Source organism: Bos javanicus, chromosome 8 (genome assembly GCF_032452875.1).
Source record: "Bos javanicus breed banteng chromosome 8, ARS-OSU_banteng_1.0, whole genome shotgun sequence".
Classification (NCBI taxonomy): domain Eukaryota; kingdom Metazoa; phylum Chordata; class Mammalia; order Artiodactyla; family Bovidae; genus Bos; species Bos javanicus.
In genome coordinates, this window is record NC_083875.1 from 49,558,976 (window position 1) to 49,583,360 (window position 24,385).

A 24,385-nucleotide genomic window follows, 5' to 3' on the forward strand; every position below is an offset into this window, starting at 1 on the left:
CTGTCTTTCATACTTTTCTTACTTTTGGCACTATAAGTCAGTCCTTCATTTCTGAAACTGTTCTGCCTTGGCTTTGATGACATTATGCCATGTATTCTCCTTTTATATTTTCTGAATGTCCTCTCTGTTTTCTTTGATAAAATCTATTCCATTTTCTTTCTTTTTGCCCCTAACAATTTGTGTTCCCCCTAACTCAGTAGTCCTGAGCCCATCTCAAGGAATTCATCCATTCTAGTTGATTAAACTAGCCTATATGTTGATGATTGTCAAATTAGTATTTCCTATTTGAACCCATTCCTCAAGCAGACAATTTTTCATTTTCTTTGGAAATCTTGTTGTGAAGTGCAGAATTGGTACCATGTAGACCAACATATTATCTGCATAAAAAGTAAAGTAAATCACATCCCTCATATGCTAGGAAACAGACTATTATTACTGGCATGTCCACAAACTCGTGCACATGTACATCTTAAAAGTGTGAGTTGAATATGGTCCCTATTGTATTAAGATCAAATTTTAAAAATGCATGAAATAATTTTTAGTCTTATAGAATATCAAAGGAATCTAGTTGGAATCTTGCAAATTTGGAAGAAAACAATAATAATTTTTAAACACCATCAACTTGGTTCACCCTTGTGTCTTCTTATAGATGAACATGGTCATGTCCCTCCTGGGGATGTTCTGTCCAACACTATTTGACTTATTTGCTGAATTGGAAGACTACCATCCGCTCATTGCTCTGAAATGGCTACTGGGACGCATTTTTGCTCTTCTTTTAGGCAACCTGTATGTATTTATTCTTGCCCTGATGGATGAGATTAACAACAAGGTAAATCTTGTGTCTGGATTGTCCTTGCCATCAGCACATTGTTACATTCCCAGTCTCAAGATTGCCAGAAATGCCTTTGAAATCTGTTTCAGTTTTGTTTCCAATACTCTCCTTTCTAGATTGAAGAGGAGAAGCTAGTAAAGGCCAATATTACCCTATGGGAAGCCAACATGATCAAGGCCTACAATGCTTCCCTTGCTGGAAATACCACTGGGCCACCCTTTTTTGTGCACCCTGCAGATGTACCTCGAGGACCCTGCTGGGAAACAATGGTGGGGCAGGTAATGTCACACACAGGAGTGCATAACAATTATTGGATTAAAAATGAGCAGAGTAGAAATTTCTTCTGTAAGTGTGACCTGGTTTATATTGCTTATTAATGAAAATTGCTAAGACTTACTGACTGCTCACTATATGCTGGCTGTGAATTTCACATATATTAACTCTTGCAGTCGTCACAAGCATCCATTCAGGTAAGTAGTCCGTTTACGCCAGGCCTCCCTGTCCATCACCAACTCCTGGAGTCCACCCAAGCCCGTGTCCATTGAGTCAGTGATGCCATCCAACCATCTCATCCTCTCTCATCCCCTTCTCCTCCTGCCTTCAATCTTTCCCAGCATCAGGGTCTTTTCAAATGAGTCAGCTCTTCGCGTCAGGTGGCCAAAGTATTGGAGTTTCAGCTTCAACATCAGTCCTTCCAATGAACACCCAGGACTGATTTCCTTTAGGATGGACTGGTTTGATCTCCTTGCAGTCCAAGGGACTTGCAAGAGTCTTCTCCAACACCACAGTTTGGTAGCATATAAAGGAAGAATGTTTTAAAATGGCCTGAGGAGATATTTTCTATATATATTATAATAAAGCACCCAGATTTAGCACCTAGGCCCAAGCAAATATTTAAATGGCACTCTAGTTAGTGTTACCTGTTTTCTATAAAAGAAGAGAAAAAGTTCATTTGGGAGCATACACTAAAGTTTATTTCAATAATGTTGAGTTTTGTCAAATAATTGCCCCTTAAGCATGAAAGGAACTGCTATTTTAGGTTTGTTGTTCTCAGATGACTGTGTAAATGACCCCAGTCCAAGACTAATGGTATTTTAGCAGATAAAAGAAATAGTGTTTCCTATGGCTTTCTGTTCAATAAAGGGAAACCAAACCAAACAAAAACAAAAACCTACTTCAGGTCTCTTATATCTATACAAATCCAATTTATATTTTGAAATGCCTTTACTTTTATCTCATTAGAATTGACATTCCTCATGTGCATTTCATAAACTGATTTTGGACTATGGTGAATAGACATTTAAAGACATGTCACAGTGCTTCTGTCAGACAACAGCTCAGTTTCAGTAGTAATGTAATCTTTGGGAAATTATTTGAATATATCTTTTTTTAGTTTTTAATTATTCATATTATTATTTGTATACATTTTGTATGATAAATGGAAAATTGAAAATTAGCATTAGTTTTATAAAACTAATTTAAACAAATATAGATATGATGTCCTTAGCTTCAGATACTCATCTGACTTAAGCAACTCATCTGTGATTTCAACTGTGGAAAAAAATAAGGAAAATGTGTATAATGCTAGACAGATATCATTGAGAACCAAGTCTGAAGAGTATAAATAAGGACTCTATTTTTTAAGCTTTCAGGGACCAGATAGGCCTTCCTTTTCCAGTTACATGTTATTAAATTCTCAGTTTTCAGACATCCATGTTTTATACATGTGTATAGGATCATACAGTGTATGAAGTAATAAATGAAAGGAAAACTGCCTGCACTTGGTAGAGAGAAATTTGTGATACATGGTGTGGTAGACAGAATAAAAGCTACTCCAAAATGTCCATGTTCTAATTCCTGGAAATTGTGAATATGTTACCTTACATAGCAAAATGGACTTTACCAATGTGAGTAAGCTAAATATCTGGGGATAGGAAAAGTATCCTGGATTATATAGGTGAGCCTAACAAAATCGCAACATGCTTATACATGGGAGGCAAGAGTGAGAAAAACTGGATGTGACAGTGGAAACAGAGGTTGGAGTGATGCTCTTTAAAAGTGAAGGAAGGGGGCCATGAGCCTGTTTTTACTGAGTCTTTTTTTATCACTTCTAAGCTGTCCCCTAAATCTTCAGCAAAAGTTGAGAGAAATGAAAAAAAAAAAAAAAGTAGTTTTCACAGACTCAAAGAGTTTGAGACATTCTCTTAATAGACATCCCAGAATGCAGACTGGCATGAGGGCTAAGAAACGTATTCTTTACCAAGAAAACACCTGAATTAAACAGGATTAATAGAACTAACTGTAAAGAATAAGGTGGAAGCTGCTCACTTCTGAAGAGGAAGCAGCAACTAATTAGACATGAATGTCAATGCAATCTAGAAAACATCTTTCTGATTATTCAGAATCTTCTGGGATAGTCCTCTGCATCCTGAATTAAAATAAATAAAAAATATTTATTTAATTATTCTTCTTGGAGCCCCTGTACCATGCTGCTTGTCTTTTTCTTTTTTTAAGATCCTGTCCCTAGTGGTTTTCTTTGCTTCATTATCTTTTCTGACTGCTGTTTGTAGTTGGGCTTCCCTTTTCTGTTTCACCTTCCTTTCTTTAAAGGAACAGGCAGCACTAGTGGGAAAGCTTGTGGGAGCTGGAGGAGGGAAGGGCTGTGATTCTGAACAGAATGTTGATGAGGGAGGTGGGATCCATGGGGGCAAAGAGAACACAGGGGATGTAAAAACCCTGAGTGCTGGGAAGGTCTGGCGTTTAAGAGATCAATAGGTATATCCATGTACCTGGAAACATTAATTTTAAGCACTTTTAAAACAAAGTCATTCCAGAAGAAATAGTATCAGCAGCTTCTAGAGATGCATCCCAAAGAATTATTCATTGTTCTCTGAGAACATTCCAGATGTTTCCTCTTCTTCTCTGTGGATGTCCTCTCCTCTGTTTTCCTTCAAGGATACCGTGGAACTCAGGCTCTCTTTGATTATAAGGATTTGGTGACTCCTTTACGTCTCCAGGAAATCTCAAGATGTAGTCACTTAGTCTCATCTCCAATGGCATTTGATAGGTAGGCAGCAGAACAATTCTTGGGAGATCACTATTTGAAGCTGTATACTGAGGTCTGCATTTTGGGGACAGAGAGAAAGCAGACTACTACTGAAGATAATGACAACAATGGCTCACAGTTATCAAATTCTTGTGTGCCAGGCATTATCTCTTTGAATTTTTATTAATAAATTGCCCTCCAAGTTATATCATTATCCCCGTTTTATAGATGAGGAGACCATAACTTAGAAAAGTAAAGGGACCTTAAAGGAAGACCTTAAAGGAGACCTTAAAGGAAGCCAGTGATAGGAACCCAAATTTGACCTACAGAGTCTGATCAGAGTTTGTATCCTCCACAGTGCTGAATCATCCTCCAGAAACATAACTAGCATCAGTGCATGCTCCCCAGGATCCTGCCATGGAAAATCTATAGTCTTTGTGATACGCCTTCTCTATTATTTCCCTGGTGGCTCAAACAGTAAAGAATCTGCCTTCAGTGTGGGAAATCTGGATTTGATCCCTGGGTTGGGAAGATCCCCTGGAGAAGGAACTGGCTACCCACTGCAGTATTCTTGCCTGGAGAATTCCATGGACAGAGGAGCCTGATGAGCTACAGTCCATGGGGTTGCAAAGAGTCAGACACAACTGAGAGAGACTAACACTAACACTGCTAGTTAATGATAGTCTTAGATTTATTGATCAAAGCTTCCCAAGCATTTTATTACTACATGTCAGGAGTGTGAAGTGTGAGGTGTGGAGTGCAGTGGTCTGCAGAAGGCCTGCAGGGAAGCCATGCTCCATCCTGACTAGCACACTAGGAACTGGGACTGAATGATGTTCCCTTAGTGGGCTAGACCACCATTTTGGGAATTTCCTTTCTTATAAAGCAGTATATTCCTTCTATGGTGTGTTAATAAATATTTTCACATAATGTTGGAATCCTCTTCTGCTATTTTATGTAAAAGTTAGGACACTGGTTAGGGGAAGAATCAGACTTCAACCATTGGGATGAGGGTGCTTAGGAGTTTGTGGAGGACTTCAAAATCACTCTGAAATTATCTCTTACTGAGGAAGTCTTTTCAAGCTCATGGTGGAAACCTAAAAATATCCCTCATAGCCTGCCACTAATGGATGCTAATTATTAGAATCTGAACTCAAGTTTCCTGGGGAATAGAAAGAAGAATAAACAAGAGTAGGGAAAAGAAAAGTTATGTTCAGTAATAACTGCAAGAATTTACTGTTACTCAATCATTCACTCCATGTTTATTAAGTGCATATTAAGTGGTGGGCATTGTGCTAGACACTGGAGGTCCAGTGGGGAACAAAAGTGGGTCTCTTCTTTGTCCTTGTGAGAATTACCATCTCTTAGGAAGAACAAAACCATTAATTAAATAAATATATAACATTTAAGGACAGGTCATGGTGAAGAGTTCTGACAAAATGTGGTCCACTGGAGAAGGGAATGGCAAACCACTTCAGTGTTATTGCCCTAAGAACCACATGAACAGTATGAAAAGGCAAAAAGATAGGACACTGAAAGATGAACTCCCCAGGTCGGTAGGTGCTCAATATGCTACTGGAGATCGGTGGAGAAATAACTCCAGAAAGAATGAAGGGATGGGGCCAAAGCAAAAACAATAACCCGTTGTGGATGGGACTGGTGATGGAAGCAAGGTCCGATGCTATAAAGAGCAATATTGCATAGGAACCTGGAATGTTAGGTCCATGAATCAAGGCAAATTGGAAGTGGTCAAACAGGAGATGGCAAGAGTGAACGTCAACATTCTAAGAATCAGCAAACTAAAATGGACTGGAATGGGTGAATTTAACTCAGATGACCATTATATCTACTACTGTGGGCAGGAATCCCTTAGAAGAATGAAGTAGCCCTCTTAGTCAACAAAATAGTCTGAAATGTAGTACTTGGATGCAATCTCAAAAGTGACAGAATGATCTCTGTTCATTTCCGAGGCAAACCATTCAATATCACAGTAATCCAAGTCTATGCCCTGACCAGTAATGCTAAGAAGCTGAAGTTGAATCTCTCTATGAAGGCCTACAAGACTTTCTAGAACTAACACTGAAAAAAGATGTCCTTTTCATTATAGGGGACTGGAATGCAAAAGTAGGAAGTCAAGAAATACCTGTAGTAACAGGTAAATTTGGCCTTGGAATACAGAATGAAGCAGGGCACGGCTAATAGAGTTTTGCCAAGAGAATGCACTGTTCATAGCAAAAACCCTCTTCCAACAACACAAGAGAAGACTCTACACATGGACATCTCCAGACGGTCAACACCGAAATCAGACTGGTTATATTCTTTGCAGCCAAAGGTGAGAAAGCTGTATACAGTCAGCAAAAACAAGACTGGAAGCTGACTGTGGCTCAGATCATGAACTCCTTATTTCCAAATTCAGACATAAATTGAAGAAAGTAGGGAAAACCACTAGACCATTCAGGTATGACCTAAATCAAATCCCTTATGATTATACAGTAGAAGTGAGAAATAGATTTAAGGGACTAGATCTCATAGACAGAGTGCCTGATGATCTATGGACGGACATTTGTGATATTGTGCAGGAGACAGGGATCAAGACCATCCCCAAGAAAGAGAAATGCAAAAGAGCAAAATGGCTGTCTGAGGAGGCCTTACAAATAACTGTGAAAAGAAGAGAAGCAAAAAGCAAAGGTGAAAAGGAAAGATATCCATTTGAATGCAGAGTTCCAAAGAATAATGAGGAGAGCTTAGAAAGACTTCCTCAGTGATCAGTGTAAAGAAATAGAAAAAAACAATAGAATATGAAAGACTAGAGATCTCTTCAAGATTACTAGAGATACCAAGGGAACACTTCATGCAAAGATGGGCTAAATAAAGGACACAAATGGTATGGACCTAATAGAAGCAGAAGATATGAAGAAGAGGTGGCAAGAATACACAGAAGAACTGTACAATAAAGATCTTCATGACCCAGGTAATCATGATGGTGTGATCACTCACCTAGAGTTAGACATCTTGGAATGTGAAGTCAAGTGGGCCTTAGAAAGCATCACTACAAACAAAGCTAGTAGAAGTGATGGAATTCCAGTTGAGTTATTTCAAATCCTGAAAGATGATGCTGTGAAAGTGCTGCACTCAATATGTCAGCAAATTTGGAAAACTCAACAGTGGCCACAGGACTGGAAAAGGTCAGTTTTCATTCCAATCCCAAAGAAAGGCAATGCCAAAGAATGTTCAAACTACCACACAATTGTACTCATTTCACACGCTAGTAAAGTAATGCTCAAAATTCTATAAGCCAGGCTTCAACAATACGTGAACCGTGAACTTCCAGATGTTCAAGCTGGATTTAGAAAAGGCAGAGGAACCAGAGATCAAATTGCCAGCATTTGGTGGATCATCAAAAAAGCAAGAGAGTTCCAGAAAAACATCTATTTCTGCTTTATTGACAATTTCTGCCTTTGACTGGATCACAATAAACTGTGGAAAATTCTGAAAGAGATGGGAATACCAAACCACCTGACCTGCCTCTTGAGAAATCTGTATGCAGGTCAGGAAGCAACAGTTAGAACTGGACATGGAACAACAGACTGGTTTCAAAAAGGAAAAGGAGTACATCAAGCAGTTGCTTATTTAACTTCTATGCAGAGGACATCATGAGGAACACTGGGCTGGAAGAAGCACAAGCTGGAATGGAGATTGCAGGGAGAAATATCAATAACCTCAGATATACAGATGTTATCACATTTATGGCAGAAAGCAAAGAAGAACTAAAGAGCCTCTTGATGAAAGTGAAAGAGGAGAGTGAAAAAATTGGCTTAAAGCTCAACATTCAGAAAACTAAGATCATGCCATCTGGTCACATCACTTCATGGGAAATAAATGGTGAAACAGTGGAAACAGTGAGAAACTTTATTTTGGGGGGCTCCAAAATCACTGCAGATGGTGACTGCAGCCATGAAATTAGAAGATGCTTGCTCCTTGGAAGAAAAATTATGACCAACCTAGGCAGTATATTAAAAAGCAGAGACATTACTTTGCCAACAAAGGTCCATTTAGTCTAGGTTATGGTTTTTCCAGTAGTCATATATGGATGTGAGAGTTGGACTATAAAGAAAGCTGAGTGCCAAAGAATTGATGCTTTTGAACTGTGGTGTTGGAGAAGGCTGCTGAGAGTCCCTTGGACTGCAAGGAGATCCAACTAGTCCATCCTAAGGGAAATCAGTCCTGAATATTCATCAGAAGGTCTGATGTTGAAGCTGAAACTCCAATACTTTGGCCACCTCATGCGAAGAACTGACTCAGTTGAAAAGACTCTGGTTCTGGGAAAGATTGAATTGGGAGGAGAAGGGGATGACAGAGGATGAGATGGTTGTGTGGCATCACCGACTTGATGGACATGATTTTGACTAAACTCCGGGAGTTGGTGATGGACGGGGAGGTAGGCATGCTGTAGTCCATTGAGTTTCAAAGAGTCGGACATGACTGAGTGACTGAACTGAATTGATAACATTTACAATTTTATAGTGTCAACAAAGCACTACAAGAATGCAGTGCATGCCATCTGAGAAGGTTGCATGGGCTTTAAAGTACAGAATTCAATGGTTTTTAGTAAATGTTTATGTTGTTAATGGAGTACGTCAAGGCTGTATATTGTCACCCTGCTTATTTAACTTATATGCAGAGTACATCATGAGAAATGCTGGGCTGGAAGAAGCACAAGCTGGAATCAAGATTGCCAGGAGAAATATCAATAACCTCAGATATGCAGATGACACCATCCTTATGGCAGAAAGTGAAGAGGAACTAAAAAGCCTCTTGATGAAAGTGAAAGAGGAGGGTGAAAAAGTTGGCTTAAAGCTCAACATTCAGAAAACGAAGATCATGGCATCTGGTCCCATCACTTTATTGGAAATAGATGGGGAAACAGTGGAAATAGTGTCAGACTTTATTTTTCTGGGCTCCAAAATCACTGCAGATGGTGACTGCAGCTATAAAACTAAAAGACGCTTACTCTTTGGAAGACAAGTTATGACCAACCTAGATAGCATATTGAAAAGCAGAGACATTACTTTGCCAACAAAGGTCCATCTAGTCAAGGCTATGGTTTTTCCAGTTGTCACGTATGGATGTGAGAGTTGGACTGTGAAGAAGTCTGAGCGCCGAAGAATTGATGCTTTTGAACTGTGGTGTTGGAGAAGACTCTTGAGAGTCCCTTGGACTGCAGGGAGATCCAACCAGTCCATTCTAGAAGAGATTAGTCCTGGGTGTTCATGGGGAACACATGTATACCTGTGGCAGATTCATTTTGATATATGGCAAAACCAATACAATATTGTAAAGTTAAATTAAATAAAATTAAAAAAAAAACAAACAAACAAACAAAAAAAAACAGCTTGAACATCTGGGGAAAAAAAAAGACTGATGCTAAAGCTGAAACTCCAATACTTGGCCACCTCATGCGAAGAGTTGACTGATTGGAAAAGACCATGATGCTGGGAGGGAATAGGGGCAGGAGGAGAAGGGGATGACAGAGGATGAGAGGGCTGGATGGCATCACTGACTCGATGGACGTGAGTCTGAGTGAACTCCCGGAGTTGGTGATGGACAGGGAGGACTGGCATGGGGTCGCAAAGGGTCGGACACGACTGAGCGACTAAACTGAACTGATGTTGTTAATCACAATAGCATTTGTTTTTTAAGAGCTCACAGTATTTTTTTGTGTTAACACCCATTTTTATTTCCCCTTGAGTGTTATTAAATTGTTTCCAGTTTTGATCTGGGAGAAACAATGCTTTCATAATTATATGTATAGATTGACACTTGCCATAAGATACATTTCTAGATGTGGATATTCTTCATCAAATTCCACACACTTACAATGGGATGGATCTTCACAAAAGTCCTGCCCCCACCACTCCAAATGATGCACCAGTTTAATTTCCCCATCAGTTTATGGCAGTGCCTGTTTCACCGTACTCTCATCAATATGGGAGAGCATGGGTTTAAAATATTTATCACTGTGTAAATAACAACTGTATTTTTATAAGGAATTAAATCCTTTTTTATTTTTATAAGGAATTAAGTACTTTTGAATGTTTTAATTAACTATATTTTCTTATTTTTTATATGTGCCATTTGCCATTCTTTTCCTTTGAATTGCCCATCTATTGCACTGATTTGTAAAAGTTTTTAATGTGTTAGAAAAACTAGTCTTCTATCATATATGCCACAAGTACATTTTACAAGTTTGTCTTTTAATTTTATAAATAGCACTGCTTGTCAGATTAAACTGCTAACTTTCCGTGTTGTCAGTATTTTCCTGTTTTGTGTTCTTGTATCGGCTTATAAAAGTTTCTCAGTAAAAAGCCTTTTGATCCAGTGGTTTGAGCACAGGAAATAATTATTTTTAAACTAGTAAAATAGGGGTGAAACATTTTTAACTGGCTCGATATGCTTAACTAGTTTACCATTAGTTGCAGTTTCAAGTTAATATTGCTTAGAAAGCATGATAAATTTGATGTCAACCTTAGGACCACATGAAGGGAGAAATGCTTGTTTTAATACACATACTATTTCAACAGGAATTTGTGCGACTGACTGTTTCTGATGTTCTGACCACCTATGTCACAATTCTCATTGGGGACTTTCTCCGAGCATGTTTTGTGAGGTTTTGCAACTACTGTTGGTGCTGGGATTTGGAATACGGATATGTAAGTGTGATATTCATCTTTCTCTTAGCAGATCATTCCTTTGTGACTCATCATTTATACATACAGTGCAAGAAGAAGAATTAGGAGGTAGGATGGTCTTTCAGATGTCAATAAGCAAAGACCAATGAGGACAGTTTTGATTCAGAAGAAGATAAGACTTGAATATCATGGCTTGCAGTAGTCTAACAAAATTAGATTCTAGTAAAATTATAGGTGGCAAAAGCAGTGACTTTAACCCATATGTTAAATTGGTGAACTCAGTAAATCTTGGGTCCACAGTCTGTACCCTTCCCATGAAGTTTGCTGGCATTTCTAGAAGCAGGGCAAGATGAGTAGTATCAACTGTACATTTTCTGTTAATTCCTTTGAAAATACTAAGCAAACTCCTAGACACTTATCAAGTGCATCACTGTGCAGTATGTTGGGGGATGAAGGCATCAGTGATTATGCTGCTTGCTTCATAAAGCTCACAGTCTAATAAGCACTCAGCAGAGACACAGCAGGGGGCTGTAAGAGGCCCAGGGTGCTGCTAGGGCTCTGGTAAGTGGTGGGGTAGAATTCCAGCAAGTTGACTTGCTTCCCCATAGCAACAGCACAGGTTTCTCTGAGCCCCATTGGTGTTGATTCCATCATTAACCCCCGTCTTTGTTCAATGCCAGATCCCCTACAAAGCTTGAGAGTGGTAGCAGAACACACATCTCTGTGTCCTCCTTTTGCACATGAAACTGTTATTTTGGGAAACAGGACTTGAGGAGTTGATAGTACTTATTTGCTCAAATATTTCCAGTGGTTTCTAAATATTTAGAATGAATTTGAATCTCTGTCCAGGGCTATCGATACCCTTTGTGATCTTCTGCTTTTTTCCCCTCTGAACTCATCTCCTATCACTTTTGCTCTTGCTTTGTAAAATCTATAAACATTGGGGTTCTTTGTTATGCTCAAACACAGATGCTCCTTGCATCTGCCCTAGCTGTTCTTCCTCTGGGGGTGCAGTTTCCTAGAATTTGCTGGGACTGATTCTTATCATTAAGGACTCAGCTTATAAGTCACCTCCTTCAAGCTTTTCTCTGGCCTTCCAATCTAAGGTGGCCCTTCAGGCACTCTCTGTTTCAGCACAGTTTTATTTTCTTTATACAATGTATAACTACTTGACATCTTCTGTTTTGAAAGTGCTATTATCTGTCTCCCTCTGTTGGAATGAAAGCTTTCTCAAAACAGAGGCCTTGACCTCATGCTTTGAGCTGTGCTTGTCACATAGCAGGAGTTATTTTGACTGGCTGACTCAGTGTTGAACCTCCACATTTCAACACCATTAAGGCAACACTGTCTGCTGACAGAACTCTGCTTGCTTCCTGGATGTGCCCTGGAGTCAAGTTCTGCCCTAGTATTCTTGAGCTAATGATGTTTTTCTTCTCCCCAGTAAAGGGATATTCTTCCCTGCTGGTCTTCTTCTTGTCTCATGCCTTCTAGTTTCTGGTCAAGTCCTATATTCAGAACTATTTTTAAGACTCCAGGCTAGATCCTCTACCTGACTTTGAGACTGTACCTTTTATGAGGTCATCTCTGTCTTTCTTCCGGAAAGTGCTTCTTGGAGGAGCCAGAAGGTCATGTTGTTTGGTAGACGATGGTGAGGTAATGCTATAGATCCAGAATGCTCTTGTGTTGCTTTCCCGTTCTCTGCTGTGAAGTATTCAGCTGGCTTGGTTTCATTTCTATTTTCCTGGCCTGATTCAGCTCTTCTGAAGCAAGCATAAAAATTGCTATTTCTTTCTTAGACCATCACTCAGCTTATGCTTGCCTTTTATCCCTTTTTTCTTCTTAAGTGCTAGAAAATTTTGCTTCAAATATGAAGTCAATATAACATGACCTGTATGCATAAAAGCTGTAATTAAATCACTAATTTATTATTTATTGAGTGCTAACAGTGCTCTTGGGTTAGTATGAAGTATAGGAAAACAGACAAAATCTGTTTGAGGTCACAGCGAGTGAATTTTCTTCCATGTTACCTTTGGAAGGCTCATCAGAGAGAAACTCAGCAGTGAAACAAGTTTTGAAACATTAAAGTTGGACGCTGGATCTTTAATATGGATTTTATTATCACTGACCCACCAGGTGGATAGTTTACAGAGCTGAGTGCCTACTAGTCACAAACTATCATGAGCAAACCTCTGTGCCAGCTGATAAGAGGATCAGTTCAGTTCAGTTCCGTCGCTCAGTCGTGTCCAACTCTTTGCGACCCCATGAATTGCAGCACGCCAGGCCTCCCTGTCCATCACCAACTCCCGGAGTTCACTCAAACTCACGTCCATCGAGTCGGTGATGCCATCCAGCCATCTCATCCTCTGTCATCCCCTTCTCCTCCTGCCCCCAGATAGGAGGATACAGAGATGTAAAAGTTGTAAGCCTAAGGAGAGGTTGCAAATGTGGGCCTGCAGGCTAGAGTCAGCTGACAGATATTTTTATTCTGGTCTGCAGTATTGTTTCTTCTTTTTTTTTTGATGAGCTAATATTTTAAATCTTGGAGGTTTACATTTAAAAAATATGGATCTCTTATTTTTCCTGACATATTGTAAGGCCCATATTCCCACGCTGGAGAAAATGGCAGGAGCTGAGGATACTGCCCTCTTTCGGTAAAATATTCATTCACCAATTCTTCACACTCTGCTACAAGCTTCCCTTGTCAGCACAGAGCAGGAAATGTAATTGCACATTGGAGACACCATGACTTTTGTTGGGGTTGTGAGGTAGAGATCAATAGAAATGCAAAGACAGGATGAATTAAGAAACATTTGAGCCAAATATTGAATAAAAATCAAAATTTCAAAAGATTGAGATGGAAGAACGCATTCTCAGTGGACAGACTGATGGAAGGCAGGGCCCAGCAGCTAGCAAGTATGGACAGTGCAGATAGAGATGCAGAATCTAAATGGTGCTGCTTTAGCGAAGAAGAGAATGATGAGAATGTGTTTCTGATCTTCTGGACTTCCTGACTGGCAATATGAGTCCAGAAAGTACCTTGCTTGAAGCAAAGGAGAACCTGAGATGGGCAGAAGAGATACTTTTAAGAATCCTTTCAGGAATGAAAGAAAAGATGTCCATTTCTGCTACTAAAGAATTTTTTTTTTCTGAACTTTAAAAATAATGCCAGTTCATTGTTAAAAAGTCTGTAAAAGGTAATAGAAACTTACTATGAAAATAAAAATAACAGGTTATACTATCATTCAGGACATTACTTCATTGAATTGTAGAGTATTAATATTTATTTCAGTTTAGTTCAGTTCAGTTGCTCAGTCGTGTCTGACTCTTTGCAACCCCATGAATCGCAGCACGCCAGCATACCTAAATAAATATTTATTTAGGTATGGATAAACACGTACTGTAGATTTATATGTTTTACTATAGACTTTTGTAAACACATATAAGCATGTATCTTATTGACTAGTTACTTGCATTTTTCACCTAATGGTGATCTTTCTCTATGTTATTAACTGGTCTTTTATAATTTTTAAATGACAGTGTATGATTCTACATATGAATTTACTATAATTAGCTATTTTTTATTTGTTATCAGTTAATTGTACCTAATGGTTTATTATTATAATAAACACTGTGATCACATTTATTTATATCCATGCAGATAAATATCTCCATAAATAAATCATAGTGGTATGCACAAATTATTTCCTTATGAGAAATTTCTCTAAATTGAATTGACCACTCATAGAGAAGATATTTTTGAAAAAGTACATTCACATTTTCTACAGCTAACCTCTATAAAATGTAAACTCTGCAGACTCCAGCATTAGACTCAGAGATCCATAAAATGTTAAGGTTAGGTGAAATTTTGACAAAATAAATCATAATGCTTTTATTTTACCCATAAAAAAAATCAAGAGTCTGTGAATTGAAGTGAGTTGCTTAAGTTATTTAGTCAGAGGATAAATAAGGACAATGAAGTGTTCTTTTCTTTTTTGAAAGTTATTATGTTTAGTATACTGAATTACATACTGATTAAATCTGAGTAAATTGGGTTTAAAGTGACCTTATATATTTTTCCAGTTGTAAATTCACAGCCAAAGTATCATCACAACAAACCTAAGAGGATGAATTGAGGTAGGAAAATTACTGGCTAGGAGCAGACTATTAGACCATGTAATATAAGTTAATCTTTCTGTAAGGTTTCTCTGAGCATAGCAGATGGTTCTCAATGTTTCTAAAGAGTTCACTGGCTCGTGGAAGTGGAATGCTTTGCTCACAGAAAGAATTTTAACCACCCTGATTCAGCAAAATCACCCTGAGGCCTCTTGTAAACTCTGGATTTTATAATGGCTCGATACTACTCTCACTTTAATTTATGTTGACACCATCCTTGCCATTTGTCAATGAAGTAAGTAAAGAGCATCCAGGAAGACATGGACTGAATACATGGCATGAGGTAAGAGTATATTCAATCAAATTAAAACCTCAGTGTTTTGTTTAAAATTACATTTTTAAGGTGCTGCTGCTGCTAAGTCGCTTCAATCGTGTCCGGCTCTGTGCGACCCGATAGATGGCAGCCCACCAGGCTCCCCCATCATTTTTAAGGTGGTCCTCACTAAATTCCACTTTATGTAAGTGGAAAATATGGAAGATTTCCCTGAGATCTGATGAAAAGAGTACTAGATTACCTATAAATAAGAGGCATATGATTCACAGACCATCAGAGGATATTCCTAGTTATATTACACTGTATTATATTTTTCTGTAGTGGTTACTATGTGTTAGAACATCTACAAAATACATATGTTATTCTGTATAATCATGCCAGCAACACTATGAAGTAGATATTTTCCTCCTTTATAGTAAGCTGAGAATTAGAGATGCTTAATAATTTGCTCAAAGACAATTTAACTGGTTAGTGGTGGAGCTAGGACTGAAACCCACATCTGATTGACTTCAAAGCCATGAACCAGCCTTCCATCATATTGAATTTTTGCTGTAATGCTTACCCCTAGAAACATCAAGGACTCTGCCAAAGCATGACTAATTCATGAGCCAGCCCATGGCATTTGTTACTCAAATGCTTAGACAGGTTTCTTACTGTAGAATGGAAATGGCAGGAGGAGCTGGGATGTAGAATTAGGAGATAGGGAGATATTCCTTATCTGGGAATGAGATACTATTCAGGGGTCCAGGGAAGAGGGTATGATAAAGAGTCAGTAAGAAGTCATGGGTCCCCAGTGAGGGGATGAGAACATGCGCAAAGGGACAAGAACAGGCTGGGCTGGATGGAATCTATCTACAGGCAGTGAGGGTTAGACAAAGCCCTGAGGTGCTGAATTATCCTAGAAGATAAGGCTTGGATTTGCCCTAGGTTAGTAGTTCTTAAATTTGAGCGTATATCAGAGTGCTCTGAAGGCACATGAAAACACAGAGTTTCTGATTCAGTAGATCTGGATGGGGCTTGAGAATTTACTAAGAACTTCCCAGGTGTTTATGTGTGGATGGTCTGGGGGCCACCATCGCATACCATTGCCCCGGAGCCCTAGTCCAGGCCAGCCTGCAGCTCTCAGCAGGGTGATTCCAGCTGTGGGGAATGAGATTTGTGTGAAGAAAGCAGGTCACTGCAGTGACAGAATTACCTCTGAGATCCTGAATTTCATGTCACAATATCCAGAGGTTGATGATTTGCCAGAAATAACTAAACTCGCAGAGAGAGAATGGATTTTCTCAGACTTTTTAGTCCAGTGAGCACCATATGTCTTCTTTCTGGGTAGCTAACTGTGACTCTAGCCCACTGCAAACAAAGGCCTAAAAATAAAGCAAGATAATTTCTAGTTCCTTGACTATTATGGACCTCAACCAAAATCCAAGTAGGTTCTCCTGTTGCTAGTTCCTAAAAATCTTATTACTGGTGAGCAGCCCTTAGAGACTTCTCTACGTTTATTCCATTTGAATCATTTTGTTATCTCAGGTTTCAAGAAAACCTGTTTTGTTTTTTTTTTTTTTCCTCAAGCATCATTTACTTTTAACCTTTTTATATTTTAGAGGCAAACTTTGCAATTTGGTTTACACTCATGAATGCATTGTCTTAAAAATGAAACTATAATGTTATCTCATATTTTAAAAAAAATTCACCTCAAAAAGAATGAGCCTTGAATTTCACACTCTGTGTGTGTGTGTTTGCTTTCTTACATTTGTTCTGCTTTTAGAGTGTGGATTTCTGAATTTAATACATAGAATATAAATTCCATTTTTAAGGTGCTTAGAGAGAAGCAATTCTTTAATAACTGAGTCAATCAATAATAGATTTTAGATTAGAAAGGGATCTTAGAAATTATCTAGAAGTAAGCAAACTTTCTCTGTAAAAGACTGCATAGTAAATATTTTCACTTCTGCAGGTATGTTATTGTGATGTAAGAAAAGTATTTTGGTTTTCATCCCAGTTCTTGGTCAGAGCTCCTAAAATCTTTGTAGGTTCCTAAGCATTGAAGGTTCTAAGAACATCTTGTATTCTTATATTTGGTCTTTAGTCCTGACTCTTGATGCAGAGTTCCTAAATTCCTTTGGATATCTTGGATGATAGGAGCATTATTTGTTCCAATGAGGCAGCTCCAGGTGGGCTCCTGGATAGGAGGCTGGTTAGCAAAAGACCTGGCCATAATTAGAAGCTTGGAAATTTCAACCTTATTCCCCCATCCACCAGGGAAAGGAGGGAGGCTGGAAGCTGAGTTAATGATTGGTTTTGTCCATGTGATGAAGTCTCCATAAAAATCTCTGAACCTTGGGGTTTGGAGAACTTCCAGGTTGCTGAATATACTGAGGGGCTGGGAAGAGGGTGCACTTGGAGAAGGCAAAGAAACACTGTACTCTTTCCCCTGCACCTTGCCCATGCATCTTTTTTTTTTTTTTAACTTGCTATTCCTGAGTTGTGTCCTTTTATAATAAACCAGTAATCTGGTAAACAGTTTTCCTGAGACCTGTGAGCTGTTCTAGCAAATGATCAAACCTGAGGAGGGAGTCATGGGAATCTCTAATCAGCATAGATGACAACCTGAGCTTTCAATGAATGAGTCTTGTGGGAATGAGACCTTAACCTGTGGGGTCTGTTAGTGTCTGAATTGAGTTAAATTGTAGGACATTCAGTTGATGTCTACAGAGAGAAACAGTTGGTTTGCAGGGTTGGGGGTTGGGGGAGTATCATGAATAAGTGTAGTCATGGAGGAAAATGAGTGATTTTCCTTGCATCAAGTGATATGATCTCTGTTGTACCTATTAAACTCCTGTTTTCATCCCAAACAGCAATAGACAATACATAAATGAATGAATGCAGCCATGTTCTAAAAAACAACTTTATCCACAAAAATTGGTGGTGGCCAGATTTGGCTCCTAAGCCATAATGCACCAATCTCTGATCTAGTTCATTCCATCAATTTATCTGTGAGGAAACTGAGGCCTGAATTAATCAGTGACTGGCTCAGCTCACCCAGCTAGGAAATGGCAGGCAAAGTCTCATACTAGGATCCGAATCCCAGGCGAGTGTCCGTAGCACAAACCTGCTGGCACAGTAGGGGCCCTCTACCCTTTCTCTGAATCGAGTTAATCAATTTATGCATCAAAGCTGTCATTCCTTCAGCTGCCCCTGCCGCACACACGGTATGAAGCCAGGGGTTCCTAGTGTGTCCTTTGTGCTTTTCTAGTCACTTGGTTATAAAAATATCTCATCTCAAATGGCCTTTAAGAGGTTTATGTGCTTATGAAAATAAAAGAAATGTACTTTTGAACGTTTGAATTTTTTTCATTTTCCTCAGTTTGGTGGGCTAAATCTGACACTCTTCTAAAGAGGCCAAGGTTGAAGGTTTGATTCGTAAATGGACACAGAGAAGAGCCGTTTCAAGGCCACAGATGGTGCCGGCCACCGACTGAGCGTTTGTCACATGCGTTCTGTGATCTCACAGGGCTCCAGGAGAAAAGGGAAGTTGATGCAGAGCAAAGGGCTCCTGAAAAAGAGAAAGACTCAGAGCTAACATTTCTCCAGATTAGAAGCAATTCATCTTCTTCATTTTTCCATGAAAACCACACTTTTCTCGTTGTTGATTTTAGAACAAACACTGTCAACTGAATCTCTTTGCATCTTACATTAAGCTTCATCTGCAAACTAAGTGAAACACTGTATAATCTTTAGTAATATCCTTAGTGAACTTACCTTGAAATCATCTGTCATTTTTGTTCTGCCAAATATATAGGGCTATTTATTATTTCATTATGTATCATATTATTATTATATTTTGCTATTTAACCATTCTTGTTATGTCAGATTTGCCATTTACTCCCTGAATCTGTCACGAGGCACATCATCCATATCTTTCAGTTAAGTAGGAGAGTACTGCTGCCTTTGGGGAAATGACAAAGTTGATGCCTGGATTCAAGAATTCTTGAGGCAGAGTGTTCAAAATTTGTGAAAGATTTGTTGGGGTTCCAAATCAGAGACCTATTCTGTCTTCTTACAAACATATGTTTGGACTCTTGGGTTTAAGAAGAACTGAGACACTCTCAGGTTATCTCTGTGTGTATGCGTGTGTGTGTGTGTGTGTGTGTATGTGCTGAGGAGGAGTTATTATGAGGATACACATGGTCTGAAGCCACATCTGCCAATGTCAGGATCTGGGGCAGTAATCGGGTCCTGCCACTCTATTACTCTGTCTTCGTGGTCCTCTCACTTTATATTTTTTGCTGTTCTCTTCTCTTGGTACCAATTAGCCGATTTCCTGATTGATTATTCCCTATATCAAATTAAATAGAGCCTGCTTTATTGTGGCTAACTAGCATTACTCCATGGGTAGAGTTTTCCTTCTGAGAAGCCTAATGTGTTGCTAGGAAACCTTTGGCTGAGATGCCCAGCTCACTTCCAGTTGGTGGTGTCTGCATACAACGAACAACCAGGTGCTGTTGCCCTGAACATGCTGGTATTATCTAGGATATGAACACTGGACATTGATTTGAATAACTTTTTTAACTTTGTTGAATTTTTAGCTCTTTTTTATTGTAAAAGAAATTCACATTTTTTGTTGAAAAGTATTTTAAGTATGCAAAACTTAAGAAAATAAAGTATAATCCATTACCTACGTATAACAACTATTAATATACTGATTACTTTTAAGTTTTTTCTTTATGAATAGTTCTGTATTGAGTTGAAAAAATAATGTTAACATTTTTTTTGTTTAACCTTAGGGCATAGTTTTCTCTGGTAAATATCATTCCAACACTGATTGTATTAGCTGCAATATATATCATAGCATAGTTATACATTTAGATGGTTTCATCTCTGCTTCTTAAAATTTGTCAGCATTTAGGATTAATTTGTTAAAACAAATTTCTGGAAGTAAATTTACAGGGTCAAAGAGAATCAGATATTGTCAAATTGTTTTCTATAAACATACGCCGAGTTTTACCTTTGCCAGCAATGTATGAGAGCCTGTCTCACCACATTTCCACATCAAATGATAGCATTTAAAAATGAGTTTTGGGGTGTTAAAAAGGATGCTTTATGTATTGCTAGTTATTTATTATATTGATTATTCTGCTGTTGTTGCTTCTAGAAAGAAGTTGAGAGTCTAATCATACCTATTATATAAAAATATGAAAAACTTGCCTTTCAATTTTTGCCATTTGAGATGCTAATCCATATGTGAATATCTGTCTCCTCTAGCCTTCATACACTGAGTTTGACATCAGCGGCAATGTCCTCGCTCTGATCTTCAATCAAGGAATGATCTGGTAAGCCAACTGTGGACAATTCATCACTTGAAATGAGCCTGCAAGATCATTATTGCACAAAGCACTGTAGCCTGGTGTCAGAGAAGTCCACAGTCAGTGCCTAACTCAGCATGTGTTTTTCAGAGTGAATGGCTGTGTAGAGTTTACTTTTCTGCCCAGATTTGAAGTCTTAATAATTCTATAAGGCATCTTTCTGTTTTGCAGAGCCCTTTTTCATCAAATACTGGGAGTCTAGGTTCTGGCTTCTAGATTATTTGAATGCTTTTTATAGTTTTATATCTTGTGACACTAGGATCTTACAGGGAAAATGTTAATGATCCCATGGATGCATGTTAAGAATGAAAGAAATTAATATAAGACCTTTCTGAGAAACTTACTTGTGGTCACTATTGAATATGTTTTAAATGGAATTTATGGCTACTTAAAAAAAATATTACCTTACCAAATTCAATACTTGATAGAGATGAAACACATGTTTTAGGAAGATTTAGTTAGAAATATGATTTTTTTTTGGTAACTTTCATGGGGCCATTTGCACATCAAAATTATTTCTTCTGCTGTACAAAGGATTGTCATATCTTTTATTAAATGAAAGCATTTTCACTGTAAATCCTGACATGTTAAGATGAGTTGATACAGTAGAAAACTTTTTTGACTATAAAAATTGAATCATAGCAGGAAATTCATCTGGGGGCCCATGTGTCTTGGAAATCTGTCACAATTAACTAACACATATCAACCAACAAGCAGTTATAACTGAGCTTCCTTATCCCATTGACACAGGGCAAATATTGTGCCAGTGATCACAACATTGTCCTAAGTACATATGCTAGTTACTGGAGTCAGTTTTGCATTAGCTTCATATATTACTCAACTCCTATAACCACGGCTAGTCTGAATCGTTAAACCTTTGTGAAAGCAGACCTCTCTGCAAATGTTAAAATGATCTTGCTTAAATAAACTAAAGGCTATAGTCAAGGGTTCCATTATCCTGTGTTGGGGCCTGTCAAATTCCTGGGCCTCACTAGGTCAAGCCCTGTGAAGAGAAGACTATAAAGAGATCCTCTTCTCCATTGTCAGGTATGTTTTAAAATGTGATTTCTGTTCTCTTCCTCCAAGTTTTACACATTATTTATAGCTCATATGTCCAGAGAGTCACTAAGGAGTGAAAGGCATCCTTCTTCAGGCAGAGAGGAAAGTCAAGGTGGCTCAACGTGTGACTGTCTACAGAGACAGCAAAGGGCTCACCTTCTGCTCTTTTATCTCCTGTAGGGGATTCTGCTGTCATGGCAGAAAATGGCTAACACTGCTGTTGGGGTAATGGGAAACCACTGCCTTCTACCAGTTTTAAAATTCCTTGGCTCTTATGCAGAGTGTCATAAATCCCTCAGGCCTGGTGGGCACCATTTGTACAGACATATGCTGCGTGCCTCTCTCCTGTGCTTTCATAGTGAAGACAACAGATTGACCTAGAAATTTGTTGTCATTGTGAGCAAAGCTCTTAAATTGTGTCCTGATTGGTTTCACCTGTAATTTTGCCACTCTTTATTTAGTCCACTATTATTCATACTGAAATTCTTAAATATCAAAAAAAAAAAAATGCTCTTCAGTTCTCTGGCAAACCCATCATCAGAATCTTTGCAGTACCATTATGCTCTCACTTTATCTATATTCACCCTTCAGATGAATCTTGCTTCTGGTTAGTTTGAAGAGGACTTTAGAAAGTGATTCTGTTTTTTGAGTGTATAAGACATTTACATGCTTCCCAGAGTTCTAGAAGCAAAAAAGTATCATTCACTTTTGGGTCAACCCTTTGTACAAACGGTCTTTTCCTCCTTCCCAGAACATTGGTGAGGGGGTAGGGATGTGGTGTGGGGAGTGTGTAGTCCAAGTTTAGTAGGCTCCCTTGTACTCACACTATTTTATGAGGCATAAGGATCTGATACCCGAATTTGGCCATTTTCTACAGAAACAATTGAAATATTATGGAGATTTTGTGTTCAATGTTACTGGTTTGTGACTGGAGACATTCAATAACTGCTTTAGGAGTTTCTGAGTAGTGTAAGCTATTTACACAGATATAAACAATTGTCAATCATAGGTAAAATCCATTTTGTTATGAATTAGCTAATATGATCAGTATCAGCTCCTTGGAAGAAAAGCTATGAGCAACCTAGACAGCATATTAAAAAGCAGAGACATTACTTTGCCAACAAGGGTCTGTCTAGTCCAAGCTATGGTTTTTCTAGTAGTCATGTATGGATGTGAGAATTGGACTATAAAGAAAGCTGAGTGCCAAAGAATTGATGCTTTTGAACTGTGGTGTTGGAGAAGACTCTTGAGAGTCCTTTGGACTTCAAGGAGATCAAACCAGTCAATCATAAAGGAATTTAGTCCTTCATATTCACTGGAGGTCTGATGCTAAAGCTGAAACTCCAATATTTTGGCCACCTGATGCGAAGAACTGACTCATTAGAAAAGACACTGATTCTGGGCAAGATTGAAGGCAGGAGAATGGGACGATATAGGATGAAATGGTTGGATGGTATCACTGATTCGACGGACATGAGTTTGAGCAAACTTCGGGAGTTGGTGATAGACAGGGAAGCCTGGCATGCTGCAGTCCATGGGGTTGCAATGAATCGGACAGAACTGAGCGACTGAAATGAACTGATCAGTAAAACTATATTACACACATATTTTTAAAACAGACAGCACAGATTTTGTAATCATATTTTTAAATGATGGAAGAAGATCATGTCTCTATCAGAGCAGGATATAGTAGTAGCAGAGAACACACAGTGAGAAAGAAGATGGGTTTGGACATTGTTCCAACACCGTCTCCTGTATCTCCCTGCCAGTCTTGTCACAGTCTGCTATCTTGTTTTCTCACTTGATCAAATGTGAGTAATTTATCTGACACTGTACCATGTCACTAGAATAATAAGGAGAGCTAAATAAAAGAAGCTTTCATTTGCTTTGATCTTCTTGGAAGAAAAGCATTTTATAAGGCTAAGGTATTAGAGTGATCTTCAACTGACAGATGATGGGATCAGGTCTGAGTAAGGGACTTAGTGAGCTGAGCTGATTAGTGAGTAGCAGGCAAAGATGGAATGAGCTTTAAGATTCAGATATCACTGTGCTGGCATCTCTCTTTCTAGATTAATGTTCTTGAGTCATTTGTTTGAAATGCCTGTGTGATATTTATTTTTAAATTCTTAAATTTATTTACTTATATATGCACTTACGTATATGAGTGTACATGTGTGCATACAGATAAATGACACATGCCTATGTATAGATACACATGTATGTGAAATTACGCAAGTTTGCACCCTGAATTATGTGCAAAACTGTATCTTAGGATAGACTAAGTTGTGTACCAATGACATACAATCCCCAAATCTTAGTGACTTAGAAAAGGAAAAGTTTATTTCTTGTTTATTCCATGTGAAATGTGAGTTAGTAAAGGACTCTGCTCCTGTAAGTTACTCTCATTATAGACTCATAGATCGGGACAGAACAGGATCCTTCTGGAGCATCACTGGTCAGAGCAGTAGAGAAAGAAGAGAACAAAAACCCAGAGCATGATTAAAGTTTTCATCCAGTAGTGAGACACTTCATTTTTATCTCTAATTTACTGGCCAAAATAAATCACGTGGCTAAGCCTGACTTTGAGAAGGCAAGCATAATAATCTGTAAGTATATTGCATTACAAACATTGACATTTGCGAATATAATCTAGTGCTTTGTAATTATGACTCTTCAGCTGGGACTGTCACTTTTTCACCTGCTAACATTTCTGGGGTTCCAGGTTGTTGCAAAGTTTACCTTCATTTTTAAAAAACTAATGAACCTTATATGTTAGTGAAGTTAAAGGTTCACTGCAACTTTGAATGGAAAGTACAGAGTTCCCATATACCTCCTACCCCTACCCACGCACAGCCTCTGTTGACATCTTCCACAATGCTGTACCTTTATTATAATCGATGAACCTACATGGACAAATCATCATCACTCAAAGTCCATACCATTTTTTAA

General features: G+C 38.5%; 1 protein-coding gene across 1 annotated transcript in view; it reads left to right on the forward strand.

Annotated features, from left to right (window-relative positions):
• Positions 1 to 24,385, forward strand: part of TMC1 (transmembrane channel like 1) — a 114,687-nt gene that overhangs the window by 75,888 nt on the left and 14,414 nt on the right. Inside the window, exons 13-16 of the mRNA XM_061427074.1 lie at positions 650 to 829; positions 949 to 1,110; positions 10,460 to 10,588; positions 20,277 to 20,344. Of these exons, the coding sequence (XP_061283058.1) occupies positions 650 to 829; positions 949 to 1,110; positions 10,460 to 10,588; positions 20,277 to 20,344 (539 nt within the window). The remainder of the gene's footprint in view (positions 1 to 649; positions 830 to 948; positions 1,111 to 10,459; positions 10,589 to 20,276; positions 20,345 to 24,385) is intronic.